General features: G+C 52.7%; 1 protein-coding gene across 4 annotated transcripts in view; it reads right to left on the reverse strand.

The window, feature by feature from the left end:
* mre11a (MRE11 homolog A, double strand break repair nuclease) overlaps nt 1-24,017 on the reverse strand; it is a 133,164-nt gene that overhangs the window by 95,686 nt on the left and 13,461 nt on the right. For all 4 annotated transcript variants that reach the window (XM_041198929.1, XM_041198931.1, XM_041198928.1 and 1 more), the window contains exon 5: nt 10,172-10,259. In XM_041198929.1, the coding sequence (XP_041054863.1) occupies nt 10,172-10,259 (88 nt within the window). The remainder of the gene's footprint in view (nt 1-10,171; nt 10,260-24,017) is intronic.

Genomic DNA, 24,017 nt, shown 5'->3' on the forward strand with positions numbered 1-24,017 from the left:
GCGAGAGAGACGGGGGAACAGGGAGAGAGAGCGAGAGAGACGGGGGAACAGGGAGAGAGAGCGAGAGAGACGGGGGAACAGGGAGAGAGAGCGAGAGAGACGGGGGAACAGGGAGAGAGAGCGAGAGAGACGGGGGAACAGGGAGAGAGAGCGAGAGAGACGGGGGAACAGGGAGAGAGAGCGAGAGAGACGGGGGAACAGGGAGAGAGAGCGAGAGAGACGGGGGAACAGGGAGAGAGAGCGAGAGAGACGGGGGAACAGGGAGAGAGAGCGAGAGAGACGGGGGAACAGGGAGAGAGAGCGAGAGAGACGGGGGAACAGGGAGAGAGAGCGAGAGAGACGGGGGAACAGGGAGAGCGAGCGAGAGAGACGGGGAACAGAGAGAGCGAGAGAGAGAGACAGGGGAACAGAGAAAGCGAGAGAGACGGGGGAACAGAGAGAGCGAGCGAGAGAGATGGGGAACAGCGAGAGCGAGCGAGAGAGACGGGGGAAACAGAGAGCGAGAGAGACGGGGGAAACAGAGAGAGAGAAAGAGAGATGGAGAAAGAGAGAGAGAGAGAGAGAGAGACGGAGGAACAGAGAGAGAGAGAGAGAGAGGGAGAGACGGGGGACAGAGAGAGAGAGAAAGAAAGATGGGGAAACAGAGAGAGAGAGAGAGAGAGAGAGAGAGAGACGGAGGAAGAGAGAGAGAGCGAGAGAGACGGGGAACAGAGAGAGAGAGCGAGAGAGACGGGAGAACAGAGAGAGAGCAAGAGAGACGGGGGAACAGAGAGAGAGAGAGAAAGAGAGAGAAGGGGGAGCGAGTGAGAGATAGAGAGAAAGAGAGAGGGCGAGAGAGAGAGACGGGGGAACAGAGAGACGGGAGAACAGAGAGAGAGAGATGGGAACAGAGAGAGAGACGGAAGAACAGAGAGAGAGAGACGGAGGAACAGAGAGAGAGAGACGGAGGAACAGAGAGAGAGAGACGGAGGAACAGAGAGAGAGAGACGGAGGAACAGAGAGAGAGAGAGAGACGGAGGAACAGAGAGAGAGAGACGGAGGAACAGAGAGAGAGAGACGGAGGAACAGAGAGAGAGAGACGGAGGAACAGAGAGAGAGACGGAGGAACAGAGAGAGAGACGGAGGAACAGAGAGAGAGACGGAGGAACAGAGAGAGAGACAGAGGAACAGAGAGAGAGACGGAGGAACAGAGAGAGAGAGAGAGAGAGAGAGAGACGGGGGACAGAGAGAGAGCGCGAGAGAGACAGGGGAACATAGAGAGAGAGAAAGAAAGATCGGGAAACAGAGAGAGAGAGAGACGGAGGAAGAGAGAGAGAGCAAGAGAGAGAGAGAGAGAGAGAGAGACGGGGAACAGAGAGAGATAGAGAGAGAGAGACGGGAACAGAGAGAGAGACGGGGGAACAGAGAGAGAGACGGGGGAACAGAGAGAGAGACGGAGGAACAGAGAGAGAGACGGAGGAACAGAGAGAGAGAGACGGAGGAACAGAGAGAGAGAGACGGAGGAACAGAGAGAGAGACGGAGGAACAGAGAGAGAGAGACGGAGGAACAGAGAGAGAGAGACGGAGGAACAGAGAGAGAGAGACGGAGGAACAGAGAGAGAGAGACGGAGGAACAGAGAGAGAGAGAGAGACGGAGGAACAGAGAGAGAGAGACGGAGGAACAGAGAGAGAGACGGGGGAACAGAGAGAGAGAGACGGAGGAACAGAGAGAGAGAGAGACGGAGGAACAGAGAGAGAGAGACGGAGGAACAGAGAGAGAGAGAGAGAGACGGGGGACAGAGAGACAGCGAGACAGACGGGGGAAGAGAGAGAGAGAGAAAGAGAGAGAGACGTGGGAGAGAGAGAGAGAGAGAGAGACGGGGGAACAGAGAGAGAGCAAGAGAGAGACGGGGGAACAGAAAGAGATAGAGAGAGAGAGAGAGAGACGGGAACAGAGAGAGACGGGGGAACAGAGAGAGAGACGGAGGAAAAGAGAGAGAGAGAGACGGGGGGACAGAGAGAGAGAGAGAGAGAGAGAGACGGGGAACAGAGAGAGAGAGAGAAAGAAAGATGGGGAAACAGAGAGAGAGAGAGAGAGACGGAGGAAGAGAGAGAGAGAGAGCGAGAGAGAGAGACAGGGGAACAGAGAGAGATAGAGAGAGAGAGAGAGAGAGACGGGAACAGAGAGAGAGACGGGGAACAGAGAGAGAGAGACGGAGGAACAGAGAAAGAGAGAGAGAGACGGGGACAGAGAGAGAGCGAGAGAGACGGGGGACAGAGAGAGAGCGAGAGAGACGGGGACAGAGAGAGAGCGAGAGAGACGGGGGAAGAGAGAGAGAGAGCGAGAGACGGGGGAAGAGAGAGAGAGAGCGAGAGACGGGGGGCAACAAAGAGACAGAGAGAGCGAGAGAGACCGGGGAACAGAGAGAGAGAGAGCGTGAGAGACGGGGGAACAGAGAGAGAGAGAGCGCGAGAGACGGGGGAACAGAGAGAGAGAGCGCGAGAGAGACGGGGGAACAGAGAGAGCGCGCGAGAGAGACGGGGGAACAGAGAGAGAGCGCGAGAGACGGGGGAAACAGAGAGAGAGAGCGCGAGAGAGACGGGGGAAACAGAGAGAGAGAGCGAGAAAGACGGGGGAACAGAGAGCGCGAGAGAGACGGGGGAACAGAGAGAGAGAGCGAGAGAGACGGGGGAACAGAGAGAGAGAGCGAGAGAGACGGGGGAACAGAGAGAGAGCGCGAGAGAGACGGGGGAACAGAGAGAGAGCGAGAGAGACGGGGGAACAGAGAGAGAACGAGAGAGACGGGGAACAGAGAGAGAGAGCGAGAGACACGGGGAACAGAGAGAGACAGCGAGAGACACGGGGGAACAGAGAGAGAGCGAGAGAGACGGGATCAGAGAGAGAGAGACGGGGAACAGAGAGAGAGAGAGAGACGGGGAAGAGAGAGAGAGAGAGAGAGAGAGGGAGAGACGGGGGGACAGAGACAGAGATAGAGACAGGGAACAGAGAGAGAGAGAGAGAAAGAAAGATGGGGAAACAGAGAGAGAGAGAGACGGAGGAAGAGAGAGAGAGAGAGAGAGAGAGAGACGGGGAACAGAGAGAGATAGAGAGAGAGAGAGACGGGAACAGAGAGAGAGAGATGGGGGAACAGAGAGAGAGAGACGGAGGAACAGAGAGAGAGAGAGAGACGGAGGAAGAGAGAGAGCGAGAGACGGGGGACAGAGAGAGCGCGAGAGAGACGGGGGAACAGAGAGAGAGAGAGCGCGAGAGACGGGGGCAACAAAGAGACAGAGAGAGCGCGAGAGACGGGGAAGAGAGAGAGAGCGAGAGAGACGGGGGAAACAGAGAGAGAGCGAGCGAGAGAGACGGGGGAACAGAGAGAGAGCGCGAGAGAGACGGGGGAACAGAGAGAGAGCGCGAGAGAGACGGGGGTACAGAGAGAGAGCGCGAGAGAGACGGGGGTACAGAGAGAGAGCGCGAGAGAGACGGGGGTACAGAGAGAGAGCGCGAGAGAGACGGGGGTACAGAGAGAGAGCGCGAGAGAGACGGGGGAACAGAGAGAGAGAGAGAGAGACGGGAACAGAGAGAGAGAGCGAGAGAGACGGGAACAGAGAGAGAGAGCGAGAGAGACGGGGGAACAGAGAGAGAGAGCGAGAGAGACGTGGGAAACAGAGAGAGAGCGAGAGAGACGGGGGAACAGAGAGAGAGAGCGAGAGAGACGGGGGAACAGAGAGAGAGAGCGAGAGAGACGGGGGAACAGGGAGAGAGAGCGAGAGAGACGGGGGAACAGGGAGAGAGAGCGAGAGAGACGGGGGAACAGGGAAAGAGAGCGAGAGAGACGGGGGAACAGGGAGAGAGAGCGAGAGAGACGGGGAACAGAGAGAGAGAGAGCGAGAGAGACGGGGGAACAGAGAGAGAGAGCGAGAGAGACGTGGGAAACAGAGAGAGAGCGAGAGAGACGGGGGAACAGAGAGAGAGAGCGAGAGAGACGGGGGAACAGAGAGAGAGAGAGCGAGAGAGACGGGGGAACAGAGAGAGAGAGCGAGAGAGACGGGGGAACAGGGAGAGAGAGCGAGAGACTGGGAAGCGAGAGAGAGCGCGAGAGACGGGGGAACAGAGAGAGAGCGAGCGAGAGAGACGGGGGAACAGAGAGAGAGCGAGCGAGAAAGACGAGGGAACAGAGAGAGAGCGAGCGAGAAAGACGAGGGAACAGAGAGAGCGAGCGAGAGAGACGGGGGAACAGAGAGAGCGAGCGAGAGAGACGGGGGAAGAGAGAGAGCGAGACGGGGGGAGTCAAAGAGAGAGAGATAGAGAGAGCGAGACGGGGGGAGTCAAAGAGACAGAGATAGAGAGAGAGAGACGGGGGGGTCAAAGAGACAGAGATAGAGAGAGAGAGACGGGGGGGTCAAAGAGACAGACAGAGACGGGGGGGTCAAAGAGACAGAGAGAGACGGCGGCGGCAGGCAGAGAGAAGGGGCGGCAGGCAGAGAGAAGGGGCGGCAGGCAGAGAGAAGGGGCGGCAGGCAGAGAGAAGGGGCGGCAGGCAGAGAGAAGGGGCGGCAGGCAGAGAGAAGGGGCGGCAGGCAGAGAGAAGGGGCGGCAGGCAGAGAGAAGGGGCGGCAGGCAGAGAGAAGGGGCGGCAGGCAGAGAGAAGGGGCGGCAGGCAGAGAGAAGGGGCGGCAGGCAGAGAGAAGGGGCGGCAGGCAGAGAGAAGGGGCGGCAGGCAGAGAGAAGGGGCGGCAGGCAGAGAGAAGGGGCGGCAGGCAGAGAGAAGGGGCGGCAGGCAGAGAGAAGGGGCGGCAGGCAGAGAGAAGGGGCGGCAGGCAGAGAGAAGGGGCGGCAGGCAGAGAGAAGGGGCGGCAGGCAGAGAGAAGGGGCGGCAGGCAGAGAGAAGGGGCGGCAGGCAGAGAGAAGGGGCGGCAGGCAGAGAGAAGGGGCGGCAGGCAGAGAGAAGGGGCGGCAGGCAGAGAGAAGGGGCGGCAGGCAGAGAGAAGGGGCGGCAGGCAGAGAGAAGGGGCGGCAGGCAGAGACAGAGGGCGGCAGGCAGAGACAGAGGGCGGCAGGCAGAGAGAGAGGGCGGCAGGCAGAGAGAGAGGGCGGCAGGCAGAGAGAGAGGGCGGCAGGCAGAGAGAGAGGGCGGCAGGCAGAGAGAGAGGGCGGCAGAGAGAGAGGGCGGCAGAGAGAGAGGGCGGCAGAGACAGAGGGCGGCAGAGACAGAGGGCGGCAGAGAGAGAGAGAGGGCGGCAGACAGAGAGAGAGGGCGGCAGAGAGAGAGAGGGCGGCAGAGAGAGAGAGGGCGGCAGGCAGAGAGAGAGGGCGGCAGGCAGAGAGAGAGGGCGGCAGGCAGAGAGAGAGGGCGGCAGGCAGAGAGAGAGAGGGCGGCAGGCAGAGAGAGAGAGAGGGCGGCAGGCAGAGAGAGAGAGAGGGCGGCAGGCAGAGAGAGAGAGAGGGCGGCAGGCAGAGAGAGAGAGAGGGCGGCAGGCAGAGAGAGAGAGAGGGCGGCAGGCAGAGAGAGAGAGAGGGCGGCAGGCAGAGAGAGAGAGAGGGCGGCAGGCAGAGAGAGAGAGAGGGCGGCAGGCAGAGAGAGAGAGAGGGCGGCAGGCAGAGAGAGAGAGAGGGCGGCAGGCAGAGAGAGAGAGAGGGCGGCAGGCAGAGAGAGAGAGAGGGCGGCAGGCAGAGAGAGAGAGAGGGCGGCAGGCAGAGAGAGAGAGAGGGCGGCAGGCAGAGAGAGAGAGAGGGCGGCAGGCAGAGAGAGAGAGAGGGCGGCAGGCAGAGAGAGAGAGAGGGCGGCAGGCAGAGAGAGAGAGAGGGCGGCAGGCAGAGAGAGAGAGAGAGGGCGGCAGGCAGAGAGAGAGAGAGGGCGGCAGGCAGAGAGAGAGAGAGGGCGGCAGGCAGAGAGAGAGAGAGGGCGGCAGGCAGAGAGAGAGAGAGGGCGGCAGGCAGAGAGAGAGAGAGGGCGGCAGGCAGAGAGAGAGAGAGGGCGGCAGGCAGAGAGAGAGAGAGGGCGGCAGGCAGAGAGAGAGAGAGGGCGGCAGGCAGAGAGAGAGAGAGGGCGGCAGGCAGAGAGAGAGAGAGGGCGGCAGGCAGAGAGAGAGAGAGGCGGCAGGCAGAGAGAGAGAGAGGGCGGCAGGCAGAGAGAGAGAGAGGCGGCAGGCAGAGAGAGAGAGAGGGCGGCAGGCAGAGAGAGAGAGAGGGCGGCAGGCAGAGAGAGAGAGAGGGCGGCAGGCAGAGAGAGAGAGAGGGCGGCAGGCAGAGAGAGAGAGAGGGCGGCAGGCAGAGAGAGAGAGAGGGCGGCAGGCAGAGAGAGAGAGAGGGCGGCAGGCAGAGAGAGAGAGAGGGCGGCAGGCAGAGAGAGAGAGAGGGCGGCAGGCAGAGAGAGAGAGAGGGCGGCAGGCAGAGAGAGAGAGAGGGCGGCAGGCAGAGAGAGAGAGAGGGCGGCAGGCAGAGAGAGAGAGAGGGCGGCAGGCAGAGAGAGAGAGAGGGCGGCAGGCAGAGAGAGAGAGAGGGCGGCAGGCAGAGAGAGAGAGAGGGCGGCAGGCAGAGAGAGAGAGAGGGCGGCAGGCAGAGAGAGAGAGAGGGCGGCAGGCAGAGAGAGAGAGAGGGCGGCAGGCAGAGAGAGAGAGAGGGCGGCAGGCAGAGAGAGAGAGAGGGCGGCAGGCAGAGAGAGAGAGAGGGCGGCAGGCAGAGAGAGAGAGAGGGCGGCAGGCAGAGAGAGAGAGAGGGCGGCAGGCAGAGAGAGAGAGAGGGCGGCAGGCAGAGAGAGAGAGAGGGCGGCAGGCAGAGAGAGAGAGAGGGCGGCAGGCAGAGAGAGAGAGAGGGCGGCAGGCAGAGAGAGAGAGAGGGCGGCAGGCAGAGAGAGAGAGAGGGCGGCAGGCAGAGAGAGAGAGAGGGCGGCAGGCAGAGAGAGAGAGAGGGCGGCAGGCAGAGAGAGAGAGAGGGCGGCAGGCAGAGAGAGAGAGAGGGCGGCAGGCAGAGAGAGAGAGAGGGCGGCAGGCAGAGAGAGAGAGAGGGCGGCAGGCAGAGAGAGAGAGAGGGCGGCAGGCAGAGAGAGAGAGAGGGCGGCAGGCAGAGAGAGAGAGAGGGCGGCAGGCAGAGAGAGAGAGAGGGCGGCAGGCAGAGAGAGAGAGAGGGCGGCAGGCAGAGAGAGAGAGAGGGCGGCAGGCAGAGAGAGAGAGAGGGCGGCAGGCAGAGAGAGAGAGAGGGCGGCAGGCAGAGAGAGAGAGAGGGCGGCAGGCAGAGAGAGAGAGAGGGCGGCAGGCAGAGAGAGAGAGAGGGCGGCAGGCAGAGAGAGAGAGAGGGCGGCAGGCAGAGAGAGAGAGAGGGCGGCAGGCAGAGAGAGAGAGAGGGCGGCAGGCAGAGAGAGAGAGAGAGGGCGGCAGGCAGAGAGAGAGAGAGGGCGGCAGGCAGAGAGAGAGAGAGGGCGGCAGGCAGAGAGAGAGAGAGGGCGGCAGGCAGAGAGAGAGAGAGGGCGGCAGGCAGAGAGAGAGAGAGGGCGGCAGGCAGAGAGAGAGAGAGGGCGGCAGGCAGAGAGAGAGAGAGGGCGGCAGGCAGAGAGAGAGAGAGGGCGGCAGGCAGAGAGAGAGAGAGAGGGCGGCAGGCAGAGAGAGAGAGAGGGCGGCAGGCAGAGAGAGAGAGAGGGCGGCAGGCAGAGAGAGAGAGAGGGCGGCAGGCAGAGAGAGAGAGAGGGCGGCAGGCAGAGAGAGAGAGAGGGCGGCAGGCAGAGAGAGAGAGAGGGCGGCAGGCAGAGAGAGAGAGAGGGCGGCAGGCAGAGAGAGAGAGAGGGCGGCAGGCAGAGAGAGAGAGAGGGGCGGCAGGCAGAGAGAGAGAGAGGGCGGCAGGCAGAGAGAGAGAGAGGGCGGCAGGCAGAGAGAGAGAGAGGGCGGCAGCAGAGAGAGAGAGAGGGCGGCAGGCAGAGAGAGAGAGAGGGCGGCAGGCAGAGAGAGAGAGAGGGCGGCAGGCAGAGAGAGAGAGAGGGCGGCAGGCAGAGAGAGAGAGAGGGCGGCAGGCAGAGAGAGAGAGGGCGGCAGGCAGAGAGAGAGAGGGCGGCAGGCAGAGAGAGAGAGAGGGCGGCAGGCAGAGAGAGAGAGAGGGCGGCAGGCAGAGAGAGAGAGAGGGCGGCAGGCAGAGAGAGAGAGAGGGCGGCAGGCAGAGAGAGAGGGCGGCAGGCAGAGAGAGAGGGCGGCAGGCAGAGAGAGAGGGCGGCAGGCAGAGAGAGAGGGCGGCAGGCAGAGAGAGAGGGCGGCAGGCAGAGAGAGAGGGCGGCAGGCAGAGAGAGAGGGCGGCAGGCAGAGAGAGAGGGCGGCAGGCAGAGAGAGAGGGCGGCAGGCAGAGAGAGAGGGCGGCAGGCAGAGAGAGAGGGCGGCAGGCAGAGAGAGAGGGCGGCAGGCAGAGAGAGAGGGCGGCAGGCAGAGAGAGAGGGCGGCAGGCAGAGAGAGAGGGCGGCAGGCAGAGAGAGAGGGCGGCAGGCAGAGAGAGAGGGCGGCAGGCAGAGAGAGAGGGCGGCAGGCAGAGAGAGAGGGCGGCAGGCAGAGAGAGAGGGCGGCAGGCAGAGAGAGAGGGCGGCAGGCAGAGAGAGAGGGCGGCAGGCAGAGAGAGAGGGCGGCAGGCAGAGAGAGAGGGCGGCAGGCAGAGAGAGAGGGCGGCAGGCAGAGAGAGAGGGCGGCAGGCAGAGAGAGAGGGCGGCAGGCAGAGAGAGAGGGCGGCAGGCAGAGAGAGAGGGCGGCAGGCAGAGAGAGAGGGCGGCAGGCAGAGAGAGAGGGCGGCAGGCAGAGAGAGAGGGCGGCAGGCAGAGAGAGAGGGCGGCAGGCAGAGAGAGAGGGGGGCAGGCAGAGAGAGAGGGCGGCAGGCAGAGAGAGAGGGCGGCAGGCAGAGAGAGAGGGTGGCAGGCAGAGAAATGCAGAGAGGGAGAGAGACAAAGAGGCAGAAAGAAAGAGACACAGAGAGAGACACACACACACACACACACACACACACACACACACACACACACAAATACTGAGGAGAGAGGGACAGAGAGAGAGAGAGAGCACATGAGAGCGAGAGACAGAGTGACACAAAGAGAGACACACAGAGAGAGGGACAGAGAGAGAGAGAGAGAGAGACGGACAGAGATAGAGAAAGAGAGAGAGACACATAGAGACAGTCAGGGAGCTAGCTGAAGCCATCTGTTTGATTATGGGTTAACATTATTGGCCCCTTGGCCCCTTGAAATACAGTATTTTATTTGGATACTTCAGTGAGAGCAGGATAGAATAACCGCTCAAAGATCATTACTATATGCTGCATTTCCATAATTTTGCTTTCCAAAGAGGATTAATCCTGAAAACAGACGGATAGAATCAAGAATGTGTAGCAAAGGGAGGCAGTGAAATGAGGAAATACCTCATGGATGAATACATGCACTAATGAAAGATACAAAAATAAAGGCTGCAGTTCACTTACAATTTTTGCTGCTTGGGATTCCAAGGGCATGACTTGTGTTACCAGTGTACTGCTACTTTCTCTCATGTATTGTGTCCCCAATTCCCAGGATTGTGGGGAACCCATCAGTCCCTTAATTTACACATCTCCTTTCCCCTAACTCCTTGCAAGATCCCCCAAATAATTCTTTAATAAGAAAATGCCAGCTTTTGTTCAGTAATGAATGGTCAAAAACCAGAGCTCATTGATTTAAAATAGTTATCTAAAGCTGATGTTTTTACAATGCATCGTGGTTTTGATCCAGAATGCACTGCCTAAAAGAGTGGTAGAGGCAAATTCAATTGTGGCTTTCAAAAGGGAATTGGATGAGTACCAAAAGGTAAACAAAAATCGCAGAGCTATGTAGACAAGGTCAAAAAGTGGAATTAGTTAATTTGCTCTTGCAGAGAACCAGCATAGATTCAGTGGGCCAAATGATTTCCTCTGTGCTGTAACCATTCTATGGTTCCATGAAGTACCTCCTAAGTGTAGTTCACAGCTGATGAAGTAGATTAATTCATTGGATTTCCATCAAAAACAACGGATTCTGCAAACACTAGTTTTTAATAAACATAGCAAATATAATACAATGGGGTACACTGACGTGTACGTAATCAAACATTAGAACTCTGCTCTAGATGGCTGGCATGTACTCGAGGAGCCGAATGGCCTCCTTGTGTGCCATTATGATTCTATGACTTCATTTTGTAAAGTAATTGGAAACAATCTTACCCCTGTAGGGTCATCGTGGTTCCCATGAACACTGAAAACAGGAATAGAGACATTTAAATTTCCATCTTGATAGTTTACCCAGGGAAATCTGAAAAGAATTAAGATAGCAAATAGTTATGAGGAAAACAAAGTTTCAGTTTTATGTCAAAAAGCCAGGTCTGTGATCTCTGCCACCTAGAAGGACAAGGACAGTAAATGCATGGGAACATGCCTGCAAGTCCCCCTCCAAGCCACACACCGTTCTGGCTTATCACCGTTCCTTCCCTGTGTTATTAAGATGCATTATATAGAATATTAATTTATAATGTAATCAGCTGGACATGTATATATTTGAACTTTTTGAAAAGAACACTTTTGCTAAGCAAAGGACACTGGCCTACAGCAGCTACCATGTTGAATGTGTGAAGGACATAAGCTGCTTTCTGGAGACACAGGATGGAATTTTCCCATCCCACCCGTAGCGGATTTTGTGGCGGGCAGGTGCGGGGAATCCAGCTGCAGGCAAAAAATCAGAAATCTTCCAGCGTAAAAACAGCTTGCAATTCTCCCGACGGTGGGTTTATGGTGGGTTGGTTATCCCATCAACTAGTGGCGCCAATACCATTTGTATTCATTAACATCTCATGAATGCTCGTTAAAACAGCTGCGCTGAAATCTTGCCATGCCTACCAATCTTGTGTCACGCCAGCGGGAAATTACAATGGCCTCAAACCCGTTTGCAAAGGAGTGCTGTGCACAAGTTGGACCTCGGTTCACTGGTAACTTTTGAGGTGAGTGCAACTAACACATCCTACCTGCCATAGAGCTGTGCCAGTCTTCTTGCGATGAACGCCACACTGCTGGGGCTGTAGGGTTGGTCTGTTCCTGCTCTTTGTCTACATTGTCCCGAAGAACACCACTGTGCTGTGGAACACTTGCAGGCCTGCACTTTCAGGAATTAGCATTTCAACCAGGGTGTGCTGTGAGATGAGGTGGGGTGCTGAACACAAGGTGGGCATGGGGAAGGAAGGCTGTGAATGACAGTGAGGGGAAAAGGCAAACATGAGGGGGGCAAGGGGGAGGCTGTGGAATGGCAGTGATGGGGGAGGGTGAACACAAGGGGGCCTTTCTGGGGTCACCCTCTAACTTCTTGTTGCCACAGGAGTGAGCAGGAGTCTGCTTAGAAAGAAAGGGGGAAGACCTTGCAATGAAAGCCACTGAAAGCCAATGGCTTCATTAGCACTGTTAAAGGGCTACTCAGAACTCATTGGCTTCACATCACAGTTACTGCATCTCAAGAGTAACACACAGAAATGTAGAATTTGGGAATGCAGGCAATAGTGAAGGAGGCATAGCTGCACCACATATGGCATTCCATTAATGAAGGCCTGTCACGTGTTTACCAGATTTGACACTCCTAATGAGCCAAAGGGCATCCACTCACTGCAGACACATGGGAACACCACCGCCTGCAAGTTCCCCTCCAATCACTCACCATCCTGACTTGGAAATATATCGCTGTTCCTTCACTGTCACTGGGTCGAAATCCTGGAACTCCCTCCCTAACAGCACTGTGGGTGTACCTACACCACAGGGACTGCAATGGTTCAAGAAGGCAGCTCACCACTACCTTCTTAAGGGCAACTAGGGATGGGCAATAAAATGCTGGCCTAGCCATTGATGCCCATATCCCATAAATGAGTGCAAAAATGCTGACTGGTCATTAATATTACATATCAGAGATTGGACCACAGAGCTAGGTTTAGCCACTTATCTCAATTAAACATTAGCATCCCACGCAGGGCTCAAGATGTTACAGATGTGCGATGCCATCTTGTCACTTCTATGTGCTAGTGTCTCAGGGACAAGGTGACATCAGTCACCATACAAATAAGGCAGAAAAAGCTATGGATTTTTAGTTTCCATACGTTTCATCTTCTGAGCTTCACTTTCTTGCCCCTTGAATTATTAATGTCTTCAATGTTTCCTTTCAGAGAGAAGGCAAAAGTACATATGGATCCAGGGCTCAATGTTGCCTGTCAGGGTCCAAATGCAATGGAGAAGGTGAAGAAGGGAGAAGTAAATCCGCGTGCAGCTCCAGCAGGAGGAATATGGTCAAACAGAGCCAGAGCATGAGGAGGAGAGAGCCAGACAATGGCGGCAACTCACCAGACCTAGGGTTTATCGTAGAAGAGTCTCCAATTTACAAGTGAGTGAGAGGCAGTGCCATGCATGTCTGCACATGCCCCAAGCTCTGGTACATCACATATGCCACGTTCTTCATGAAGACCTGACACCACGTGGAGTTTGAGGGTATCACCTGCCAATGACTTTGAAGGTAACCGCAGCACTAAATTTCTTTGCCTCTGCTTCGTTCCAAGAGGGAACCTGTGCAGCATCTCTTAGTCCACAACACATTGATGCATAAAGGAGGTCACAGATGCCCATTACAGGAAGGCCCATCATTATGTCAGGTTTGCTCTGGACAAAGATAGCCAGGCTGCAAGATTCACCAGCTTCGCCACCATCTCAGGCTTCCCAAGAGTGCAGGCTGCAAGAGACTGCACCCATGCGGCTATGCAAGCTCCATGGCAGCAGCCCCTAATGTTAATAAACCACAAGGGCTATCATTCCATCAATGTACAACTGGTGTGTGATCATCAGAAGCATATACTGCACATTTGCGCACGGTATGCTGGGAGCTGCCATGACACCTACATCCTGAGCCACTCCCAGGTGCCTGAGATTTTCATCGGAGGATGAAGATCGGAAGCCCAGGGACTCAGGAGGATGCAGAGGGTCAGTATGAGCACGACCACGCATGGAGGAAGGAAGACATGGGAGATGTGCCCATGATACTTTAATTGCTAACATGTTCCAGAAAGAGTAAAGTTAAGTGAGGAAAAATGACCACATCTCTCCTAGCCCTCAATGCCATTTACTTTAATCTCAGGGGATATCCACCCACATGTAGCGAGAATGAGTCCTGCATGAGAATGTGCCCTGCATTCACATTTGCGTGTTCTGGCCCCATAAATAGCCATAATCTTTGCTTAGGTCCATGGGGCCCTGTGAGTGAGCTCACTCTGGGAACTGAGGACCCACTGAGGAACAAGATCGATGCGAGAGAAGATTAAATCCTTCGCCACCATCTAACGATGCAAACACCACTGCAACTGAGATACGGACATGCCAAGGGATCTCCTCCTCCTGCGCATGTCTTTTCTTCAGCTACTACCACTGAGGAGTCACAAATGCCACTAGAATATCAATGCTGATGAGTTGGCCTCACCCAATGGTGTCCTTTGAATGGTTAAAATGCTTACATCACACACTTACAATAAAGATGTAAACACATCTCCCTGACATCACACAAGAGTGTGCAGACTAGCTCAACTGAGGTTGACATCACAGGATATGAGTCTCACACTGGGACACTATCACAGAGAGGGAGGATTGTTAAACCTTGAAATAAGAGGATTCCAATACACAAAATCACAACGCCTTCAGTTGCCCAAAACATTGATATAACCATCAAATATATTCACAAAAGTGCAATTTAGTCACATGTATAGCACACCCGTGACATCAATTTTTCTTAACTTTCCTAACTCAATCGCTATGCCTGGGTTGCAGCCCCGACATCGGCAGCAGAGGCTGAGGCAGCGTGTTGATTGCTACGTCCTGATGTCTGCGATGGCCTTGGCGGACATCCTCTGAAAGCCAGAGCCTGGAATGCCCAGGCCTGATTAGGGCCACAGGCAGAGGGGGCTGTGAGTAGCTGCACATCCTTGGAGTGCCCCGAGAGCAGGCCCCCTAGGGCGTCCATCTGACACTCATCCTCCTGGTGGAGCCCATGGGCCCCACCCTAAATCCTGCATGCAATGATGCAACTGGAGGGAGGTCAAGATGCCTTGTCCCCATGTTGCCTACATCTTGATGGTGTGTGGCCATGGAGTGCAGGGTCAAGTGCAAATCCGCAAGACCTGCTGGACCAAGGTCTCCATGGTGGTCGCCAGCCTTCCTATAATGATCTCATTGTTCACCCTAGCCTGCCGAGTGACTGTTGAATTTCTGCCTGATGTTCCACCACCTGTCGTTGAAGCTCCAGCATTGTGTTGGTGGCCACTTCCAGAGATTCATCATCTGACTTGGACTGAGCGGGTGGCTGGTCTCCAGCAGCCCTCCGAATGCCAGAGACCTGGGCTATCCCTGTCTCTGACTGCTGCGGGGACAGGTCAGTGAGGTGTCCTCCAGAAAGTGAGCCTAATCTATAGCTGTGCCTCACTGACATGTGTCTCTCTGAGCTGGTGGAGGGTGTGTGTGAGTGCCGTGACGGTTCTTCCAGAGCTTCCACTTCGGATGTGGTCTTGGGGGCTCGCACTGGTGCTCAGTTGGCTTGAGGGCCTTGATCTGCTGGTGCCTAGGAAATAGAAAATAGGGTTTCAGTTAATGAGCATGAGCCATATAAGACTGCATGAGACTATCTGTGAATGTCAGGATTTGATGAGGTGATGGATCTGTGATCCGTGCTGGATTGCTAGGAGAGGCCGATCTCCCCTTCCCCACAGCAGTGATGCCTGTCCTCCCCAGCCAGCTCAGGCAGCCTCCTCATACTCAGTGAGGGCAATGATGTTGGCCATCCCTCCCCTGGTCTGCGATCTCTCGTTTCTGCTGTGTGGCAGCTTGAACTGTATAAAGAAGAAAGGCATATGATGAGAAAAGATGCAGCAGAGGTTGGGTGAGATACGTGTCCCCTGTGCATGGTGTACCCTCCCCAGAAGGGCCAGAGGATGGAGTGTGAGCAACATGATAGATGGGATGGTGGTGATGTGAAAGTCTGTGAGAGAGTGAGTGTTGATATGTGCCCCCCCACTTACGGTTGTGCGAGATCCCTGAAGAGAATAGCAGTTTGAGTGCATGATGCCATGATGAGAGTTTGAGATTGGAGGGAGTTGAAGGATGACTTACCCTGGTGGAGCGGATGAGATCATTCATCCTCTTCCTGCACTGGATGGAATTTTGGGCATGGTTGCCAGCTGCACTGACCTGCTCTGCGATGGCCTCCTAGGCCGGAGAGGTGAGGCTGCTGCGCTTCCTACAGTCATCCCTGGGATACAGGAATTGCCTGTGCGCCTGCATTCCTCTGATCAAGGCTTGAAAGGCCTAGTGGGTGAAACGCAGTGCTGTCTTCTTCTTGAGGCTGTTGGCCGCCTTCTTCTGGCTACAAGACAACTCTACGTGTCTGGAAGAAAGATGGGCTGGAGAGACTGAGACTGTGCGTTGGATCGGCCTTTAAATATGACACCTGGACCTTCGACCCTGCCAGCTGACGGTGGGCAGACGAATCAACTCCCAGACCACCAGGTGATTCGGTCCAATACTCGCATGTGCATAATTAATGACCCTCCAAGTGTGGGATCGGGTTCGAGTTCTCACCATTCCGGCCAGTGGAGTGGGCGCCACTGAAACCGCCCACCACCGCACTTAGTCCCTTAAATAAAAAATTATTCCCAGGTTCTATGGAGCTCTCAGACAGTGACTGAGATAAACCCAGATTGATTCCAAAGAGAGGTCACGTGTCCCAGCTCTAGGATATAAAAATTTGAACTAACAGTGAGCCAGACTGCTACAGAGATAGAAGGTGCAACAGCCTTGACCCCTCTCTTTTTCCCTCATCAAAGCTAAGCTGATTGTGATGTGAAAACTCACCAGGAGAAATCATTGTTGCAAAACAAGAGTTCATAAAGGATTCCGAATCAACAACACCGTCTCAAAGAGAAAACAAAAGTCAACGAACCATGACTGCTCCAGTGAGAAACCCTACTACCAGCAGCAGGAAAGTGACCCTTCAGCTGTAAACAAGCTGAACTATCCACGATTTTTTTTTCTGACTTTAATCATTTTTCCTTGGCCAAGCTTTAAGATCCGATACTCTGCAGAGCTTTATTTAATTTTTGCGTTCGGGGTGGGGGGGGGGCAGGAGGTAGGGTTATGTGCGTATTGTTTTTGTATTAATGGGTAGTCGGTCATATTTGTACATTTTAAACCTTTTGTAAATAATTTTGGCATCTTTGCTTGAGTGAGTTTTAGCAATAACCTGTTAACTTAAGAAACCTGACCGCCTTATTTCCTACGCCACAAGTATATACATTGAATAGGCAACATCAGTGTCTTAAATTCAAACTCTGTATAATCAACCCAGGAGAGGGACGAAGAGGAGTCAGTTCTTCCCTCCCAACCGAGTTCTAACAGATAGTTCAGCGCTTACATCTGGCATTTGAACCCATAGACGAATGAGAAGTGAGAACTTAATTAATCCCCTTTTAAGTTAATTAATTAATTTAAAGGCGCCAATGCAGTTTTCTTGTGTGCTAATGTTCCCAATCAAAATGACCACTTCAGATGCTGGTGTTTTTCAAACAGAGTGAACTAACTTGGAAAAGTTTAAAGGCATTATCCACTGACGACTTGAAAAGTGTAGCTAGGCAGTTGGGCATAGAACTTAAACCGGAGGTCTAGTGGTCAACAATCTTGAAAGTGAATTGGAAGATCTACAGATAAATATAGAACCAGAAACAGGCAAACTAGCTTTAGCAAAAATATAGTTTGAACAGAAGAGGCTACAGCTGGAATTTCAAGACAGAAAAGGAAAGAGAAAAGAGCATTTTTTTAAATTCATTCTTGGGATGTGGGCTTCGTGGGCTGGGCCAGCAATTACTGCCCAACCCTAGTTGCCCTTGAGATGTTGGTGATGAGCTACCTTCTTGAACCGCTGCAGTCCAGGTGGTGTAGGTACACCCAAAGTGCTGTTAGGGAGGGAGTTCCAGGATTTTGACCTAGTGATAGTGAAGGAACGGCGACATATTTCCAAGTCAGGATGGTGAGTGACTTGGAGGGGAGCTTCCAAGTGTTCCCATCTATCTGCTGCTCTTGTCCGTCTAGATGGCAGTTGCCGTGGGTTTGGAAGGTGCTGTCTAAGAAGCCTTGGTGAATTCCTGCAGTGCATTTGTAGATCGTGGATACTGCTGCTACTGTGCGTCAGTGTTGGAGGGAGTGTATGTTTGTGGATGTGGTGCCAATCAAGCAAACTGCTTTGTCCTGGACGGTGTCAAGCTTCTTGAGCATTGTTGGAGCTGCATTCATCCAGGCAGGTGGGGAATATTCTATCGCACTCCTGACTTATGCCTTGTAGCTGGTCAACAGGCTTTGGGGAGCCAGGAGTTGAGTTACTCATCGCAGGATTCCTAGCCTCTGCCTGCTCTTGTTGCCACAGTGTTTATACCACTAGTCCAGTTCACTTTCTGGTCAATGGCAACCCTGGATGTTGTTAGTGGGGGATTCAGTGATGGGAATGCCATTGAACCCTCAAGGTGCAATGGTTAGATTCTCTCTTGTTGGAGATGGTCATTGCCTGGCACTTGTGTGACGCAAATGTTACTTGCCACTTGCCAGACCAAGCCTGGATATTGTCCAGATCTTGCTGCATTTGGACATGGACTGCTTCAGTATCTGAGGAGTGGCGAATGGTGCTGAACATTGTGTAATCATCAGCAAACATCCCCACTTCTGACCTTATGATGGAAGGAAAGTCATTGTTGAAGCAGCTGAAGATGGTTGGGCCGTGGACGCTACTTTGAGGAACTCCTGCATTGACGTCCTGGAGCTGAGATGACTGACCTCCAACAACCACAACCATCTTCCTTTATGCTAGGTACGATTACAACCAGTGGAGAGCTTTCCCCGATTCCCATTGACTCCAGGTTTGCTTGGGCTCCTTGATGCTACACTTGGTCAAATTCAACCTTGATGTCAAGAGCAGTCACTCTCACCTCATCTCACCTCAGGAGTTCGTCTCTTTTGTCCATGTTTCAACCAAGGCTGCAATGAGGTGGCCCTGGCGGAACCAAAACTAGGCATCAGTGAGCAGGTTATTGCTAAGCATGTGCCAATTGATAGCACTGTTGATGACCCCTTCCATTACTTTACAGATGATCAAGAGTAGACTAATGGGGCAGTGACTGGCCGAGTGGGATTTGTCTTGATTTTTGTGTACAGGACATACCTGGGCAATTTTCCACATAGCCGGGTAGATGCCACTGTTGTAGCTGTATCGGAACAGATTGGCTAAGGGCGCAGCAAGTTCTGGAGCACAAGTTTTCAGTGCTATTCCGGAACATTGTCAGGGCCCATAGTCTTTGCAGTAGCCAGTACCTTCAGCTGTTACTTGATATCATGTGGAGTGAATCGAATTGGCTGGAGACTGGCATCTGTGGTGCTGGGGACCTCTAAAGGAGGCCGAGATGGATCATCCATTCGGCACTTCTGGCTGAAGATTGTAGCAAATGCTTCAGCTTTATCTTTTGCAATGACGTTCTGGATTCCTCCATCATTGAGGATGGGGATATTTGTGAAGGCTCCTCCTTCCATCATAAGGTCAGAAGTGGGGATGTTTGCTGATGATTACACAATGTTCAGCACCATTCGCCACTCCTCAGATACTGAAGCAGTCCATGTCCAAATGCAGCAAGATCTGGACAATATCCAGGTTTGGTCTGGCAAGTGGCAAGTAACATTTGCGTCACACAAGTGCCAGGCAATGACCATCTCCAACAAGAGAGAATCTAACCATCGTACCTTGAGGGTTCAATAGCATTCCCATCACTGAAACCCCCACTAACAACATCCAGGGTGTTGCCATTGACCAGAAAGTGAACTGGACTAGTGAAATTTGTGAAGCCTCCTCCTCCAGTGAGTTGTTTAATTGTCCACCACCATTCACGACTGGATGTAGCAGGACTGCAGAGCTTACATCTGATCTGTTGGTTGTGGGATTGCTTAGCTCAGTCTATCATTTGCTGCTTTGCTGTTTGGCATGCAAATAGTCCTGTGTTATAGCTTCACCAGTTTGACACCTCATTTTTAGGTATGCCTAGTGTTGCTCTTGACATGCCCTCCTGCACTCTTCATTGAACCAGGGCTGATCACCTGGCTTGCTGGCAATCGTAGACTGGGGGAATATGCCAGGCCATGAGGTTAAAGGTTGTGTTTGAGTACAATTCTGCTGCTACTGATAGCCCATAGTGCCTCCCTGGAGGCTCAGTCTTGAGTTGCTAGATCTGTTCGAAATCTATCCCATTTCACAATGTGAAGGCGGGACTTTGTCTCCACAAAGACTGTGAGGTGGTTACTCCTACTGATACTGTCATGGACAGATGCATCTGAGGCAGGAAGATTGGTGAGGATGAGGTCAAGTATGTTTTCCCTCTTGTTGGTTCCCTCACCACCTGCCGCAGACCCAGTCTAGCAGTTATGTTCTTTAGGACTTGGCCAGCTTGGTCAGCAGAGCTGCTACCGAGTCACTTTTGGTGATGGTCATTGACGTCCCCCACCCAGAGTACATTCTGCACCCTTGCCACCCTCAGTGCTTCCTCCAAGTGGCATTCAACGTGGAGGAGCACTGATTCATCGGCTAAGTGAGGGCAGTATGTGGTAATCGGCAGGAGGTTTCCTCGCTCACGTTTGACCTGATGCCATGAGAGTTCTTGGAATCCGAAGTCAAATTTGAGCAACTCCCTCCCGACTGTATACTACTGTGCTGCCACCTCTGCCATGACTGTCTTTCGGGATGACAGGACATATCCAGGGACGGTGATGGTGGTGTCTGGGGCATTATCTGTAAGATATGGTTCCATGAGGATGACTATATCAGGCTATTGCTTGACTAATCAGTGAGACAGCTCTCCCAATTTTGGCACTAGCCCCCAGCTGTTAATAAGGGGGACTTTGAGGGTCGACAGGGCTGAGTTTGCCATTGTCGTTTCCAGTGCCTAGGTCAATGCTGGTTGGTCTCATTCCTTTTTTGAGACTTTGTAGCAGTTTGATACAATGGAGTGGCTTGCTAGGCCATTTCAAGGTCTGGAGTCATGTGTAGGTAAGGACAGTAAAGCAAGAATGACAGGTTTCCTTCCCTAATGGGCATTAGTGAACCAGATGGGGTTTTATGACAATCGACAATGGTTTCATGGTCATCAGCAGATTTTTAATTCCAGATTTTTACTGAATTTAAATTCCACCCATCTGCCGTGGCAGGATTCAAACCCATAGCATTACCCTGGGTCTCTGGGTTACTAGTCCAGCAACAATACCATTATGCCATTGCTGAAGAGAGACAGGGACAGAGGGAAGAAAGAATTGAATTCAAATAGGTTGAACTAAGAGGGGAGACTCTCCCTGGACACAGGTAAGGTGCCTCTGACTCAGGGTCAAGTGCAGAGCTGATTAAATTTTCCCAAGCAATCCCAAAAGTTGAGGAAAGTCATACAGAGGCATTTTTCATTTCATTTGAGAAAATAGCAAAGCACATGAAATGGCCCACAGAAAACTGGACGCTATTGATACAAACCAGGTTAACAGGCTTTGAAAGCTCTGAAAACAGCATAAGCAAACTTTCACTGAGTTTGAGAGAGTCGAGCAACTTGCCTTCCACCACTGGATGCGGGCACTTAAATTACAGACCACCTATGAAAGCTTCAGAGGGGTAATTTTCCTTGAAGAATTTAAAAACTCATGCCCTATCTCTGTAAGTACATATACGGAGAACCAAAAGGTTTCATAAGCTAGACAAGTAGCTGAGGTGGCTAATTATGAGCTTGCCCTCAAGCCCTTACCCCAAGGCAAACCCTTTTTCCATCACACCCACAAGCCCAAGAAGGATAGAAGGTGGGAGGTGAAAGGAAGGTAAACAGCCAGGGAAAGCTGCGATTGCATGGGGGGGTCCCCTCCTCAAGCCAGAAAGGGAGGTTCTGAGAACAAGAGGGATGCCTGCAAGCCTACGTGCTTCCATTGCACCAAGATCGGACACCTTCACGCTGATTACTAGAAGTTACGGAGAAAACCCATATAATTTGTCGGAGTACACCAGGTCAGTGCCAGAGAAAAAGCCCTGACCGACAGCACGGCAGGCAAAGCTATGGCTCTGACCACAACATTAAGTCCCAGTAAAATCACTGCTGTAGGTGGAGATAAAAAAGATCACTGGGAATTACAGGGATTACTTATGACTCCCTAGCCCTCAAGTGAGGCAGGTAAACGCATAGTCATAGTTAAGGATACAGGGGCCACTCAAACCTTTTTGCTGGTGAAAGGCATAATGTTTCCACCAGAGAGTGCATTGAATGCCAAGGTTTTAGTGAACAGTATCAGGGGAGAGTACATACCCATAGTTTTGTATCAGGTAAACATGAAGTGCAATGTAATGCCTGGGCTGGTAACCGTGAAGATTGTCCATAGTTTACCTGTAGATGGGGAGAAGTTGCTCCTCGGAAATTACTTGGCAGGGGTGAAGACGATGGCTTCCCCAGAAGTCTCAGGGAGACCAAGTGAGATCAAGGAGACAGAGAAGTTACAATCTCCCTGTCTGTGTGGTGACTCAGTCAATAGCCAAACAAAGCCTGTCGTTGGAGACCAACTCAGCACCACAGGCGAATAACTCTGCTGTCTGGCTAGCCAAAACATTTTTTCGGAGGTTTGGATGACCTGAAGGAAGTGATAAGCAGGTCTTCAAGGACCAGCATGCTGACACAGAGTTAAAAAAATGAGAATAAGCTGCCCAAAGTGAAGCTGAAGCAGAAGGAATTCCCGAGTGCTTCTATTTAGAAAATGAGACACTGCTGAGAAAATGGAGACCCCTCACAGACCTGCAGATGAGCAGTGGACAGTGGTCCACCAGATAGTGGTGCCAACCCAGATACCATAGGGAGATGTTAAGGATAGCCCACAAATTCCCATGGCTGAGCATGTGAGTATGAGAGACCCTAGCCCGCATAAGCGAGCATTTTACTTGACACACCTCCACAAAGACATGGTGCAGTTCTGCATAACGTGACAGATTGTGGGGAAAACCCAATCTGTAATAAAACTGGCTTTATGCCTTAATTAAATACATGCTTTGTGTAGATTTTATGTATGAAATAATTTCAGTATTAGTTTTAAAACTGTGTGCCACTTCATTTAATTAACTTGCACCAAGTACCAACAGTCACTGTAGAACTCAATGCCAGTGAAGTAATTCTTTCAGCAAAAAAATTGATAAGCCCCCTGCATTAATGAGAATTCTATAGGCCATCCAATATTGATACCCATATATCAATTAGGTATTTGCGATGATGGGCCCCGAAGTTAATCATCAGCACAAAAACAAAAATACCTGGAAAAACTCAACAGGTCTGACAGCATCTGCGGAGAGGAACACAGTTAATGTTTTGAGGCCGTATGATTCTTCAACAGAACTAAGGAAAAATAAAAAAGAGATGAAATATAAGCTGGTTTAAGGGGGGCGGGGGGGTAGGACAGGTAGAGCTGGATAGAGGGCCAGTGATACGTGGAAATAACCAAAAGAATTCATAGACAAAAGGACAAAGAGGTGTTGAAGTTGGTGATATCATCTAAGGAATGTGATAATAAAGGTACAGATAGCCCTAATGGGGGTGGGGTGGGGGGAAGGGATTGAAATAGGCTAAAAGACAGAGATAAAACAATGGACGGAAATACGTTTAAAAATAATGGAAATAGGTGGGAAAAGAACAATCTATATAAATTATTGGAAAAAAGGGGATCGGAAAGGGGGTGGGGATGGAGGAGAGAGTTCATGATATAAAATTGTTGAACTCAATATTCAGTCCGGAAGCCTGTAAAGTGCCTAGTCGGAAGATGAGGTGCTGTTCCTCCAGTTTGCGTTGAGCTTCACTGGAACAATGCAGCAGGCCAAGGACAGACAAGGGTGTTGAAATGGCAAGCGACAGGGAGGTCTGGGTCATGCTTGTGGACAGACCGAAGGTGTTCTGCAAATCGGTCACCCAGTCTGCGTTTGGTCTCACCAATGTAGAGGAAACCGCATTGAGAGCAGCGAATGCAGCAGACTAAATTGAGGAAAGTGCAAATGAAATGCTGCTTCACTTGAAAGGAGTGTTTGGGCTCTTGGTCAGTGAGGAGAGGGGAAGTAAAGGGGTAGGTGTTACACCTTCTGCGGTTGCATGGGAAGGTGCCGTGGGAGGGGGTTGAGGTGTAGGGTGTGTTGGAGGAGTGGACCAGAGTGTCCCGGAGAGAACGATCCCTGCGGAATGCGCCGGGGGGGTGAAGGGAAGATGTGTTTGGTGGTGGCATCATGCTGGAGTTGGCGGAAATGGCGGAGGATGATCTTTTGAATGCGGAGGCTGGTGGGGTGATAAGTGAGGACAAGGGGGACCCTATCATGCTTCTGGGAGGGAGAGGATGGTGCGAGGGCGGATGCGCTGGAGATGGGCTGGACATGGTTGAGGGCCTTGTGGGTGGAAAACCTCGGTTAAGGAAGAAGGAAGACATATCAGAGGAACTGTTTTTGAAAGTGGCATCATCAGAACAGATGCGACGGAGGCGAAAAAACTGAGAGAATGGGCTGAAGCCCTTACAGGAAGCGGGGTGTGAGGAGCTGTAGTCGAGGTAGCTGTGGAAGTCAGTAGGCTTGTAATGAATATTGGTGGACAGTCTATCACCAGAAATTGAGACTAAGAGGTCAAAGGAGGGAAGGGAAGTATCAGAGATGGACCATGTGAAAATGATGGAGGGGTGGAAATTGGAAGCAAAATTAATAAATTTTTCCAGGTCCAGACAAGAGCATCAAGCAGCAGCGAAGCAATCATCAATGTACTGGAGAAAGAGTTGTGGGAGGGGGCCGGAGTAGGACTGGAACAAGGAATGTTCCACATACCCCATAAAGAGACAGGCATAGCTGGGGCCCATGCACGTACCCATATCCACACCTTTTGTTTGGAGGAAGTGATACGAGTTTAAGGAGAAATTGTTCAGTGAGAGAACAAGTTCAGCCAGA

This window comes from Carcharodon carcharias, chromosome 11, assembly GCF_017639515.1.
Source record: "Carcharodon carcharias isolate sCarCar2 chromosome 11, sCarCar2.pri, whole genome shotgun sequence".
Taxonomy (NCBI): Eukaryota; Metazoa; Chordata; class Chondrichthyes; order Lamniformes; family Lamnidae; genus Carcharodon; species Carcharodon carcharias.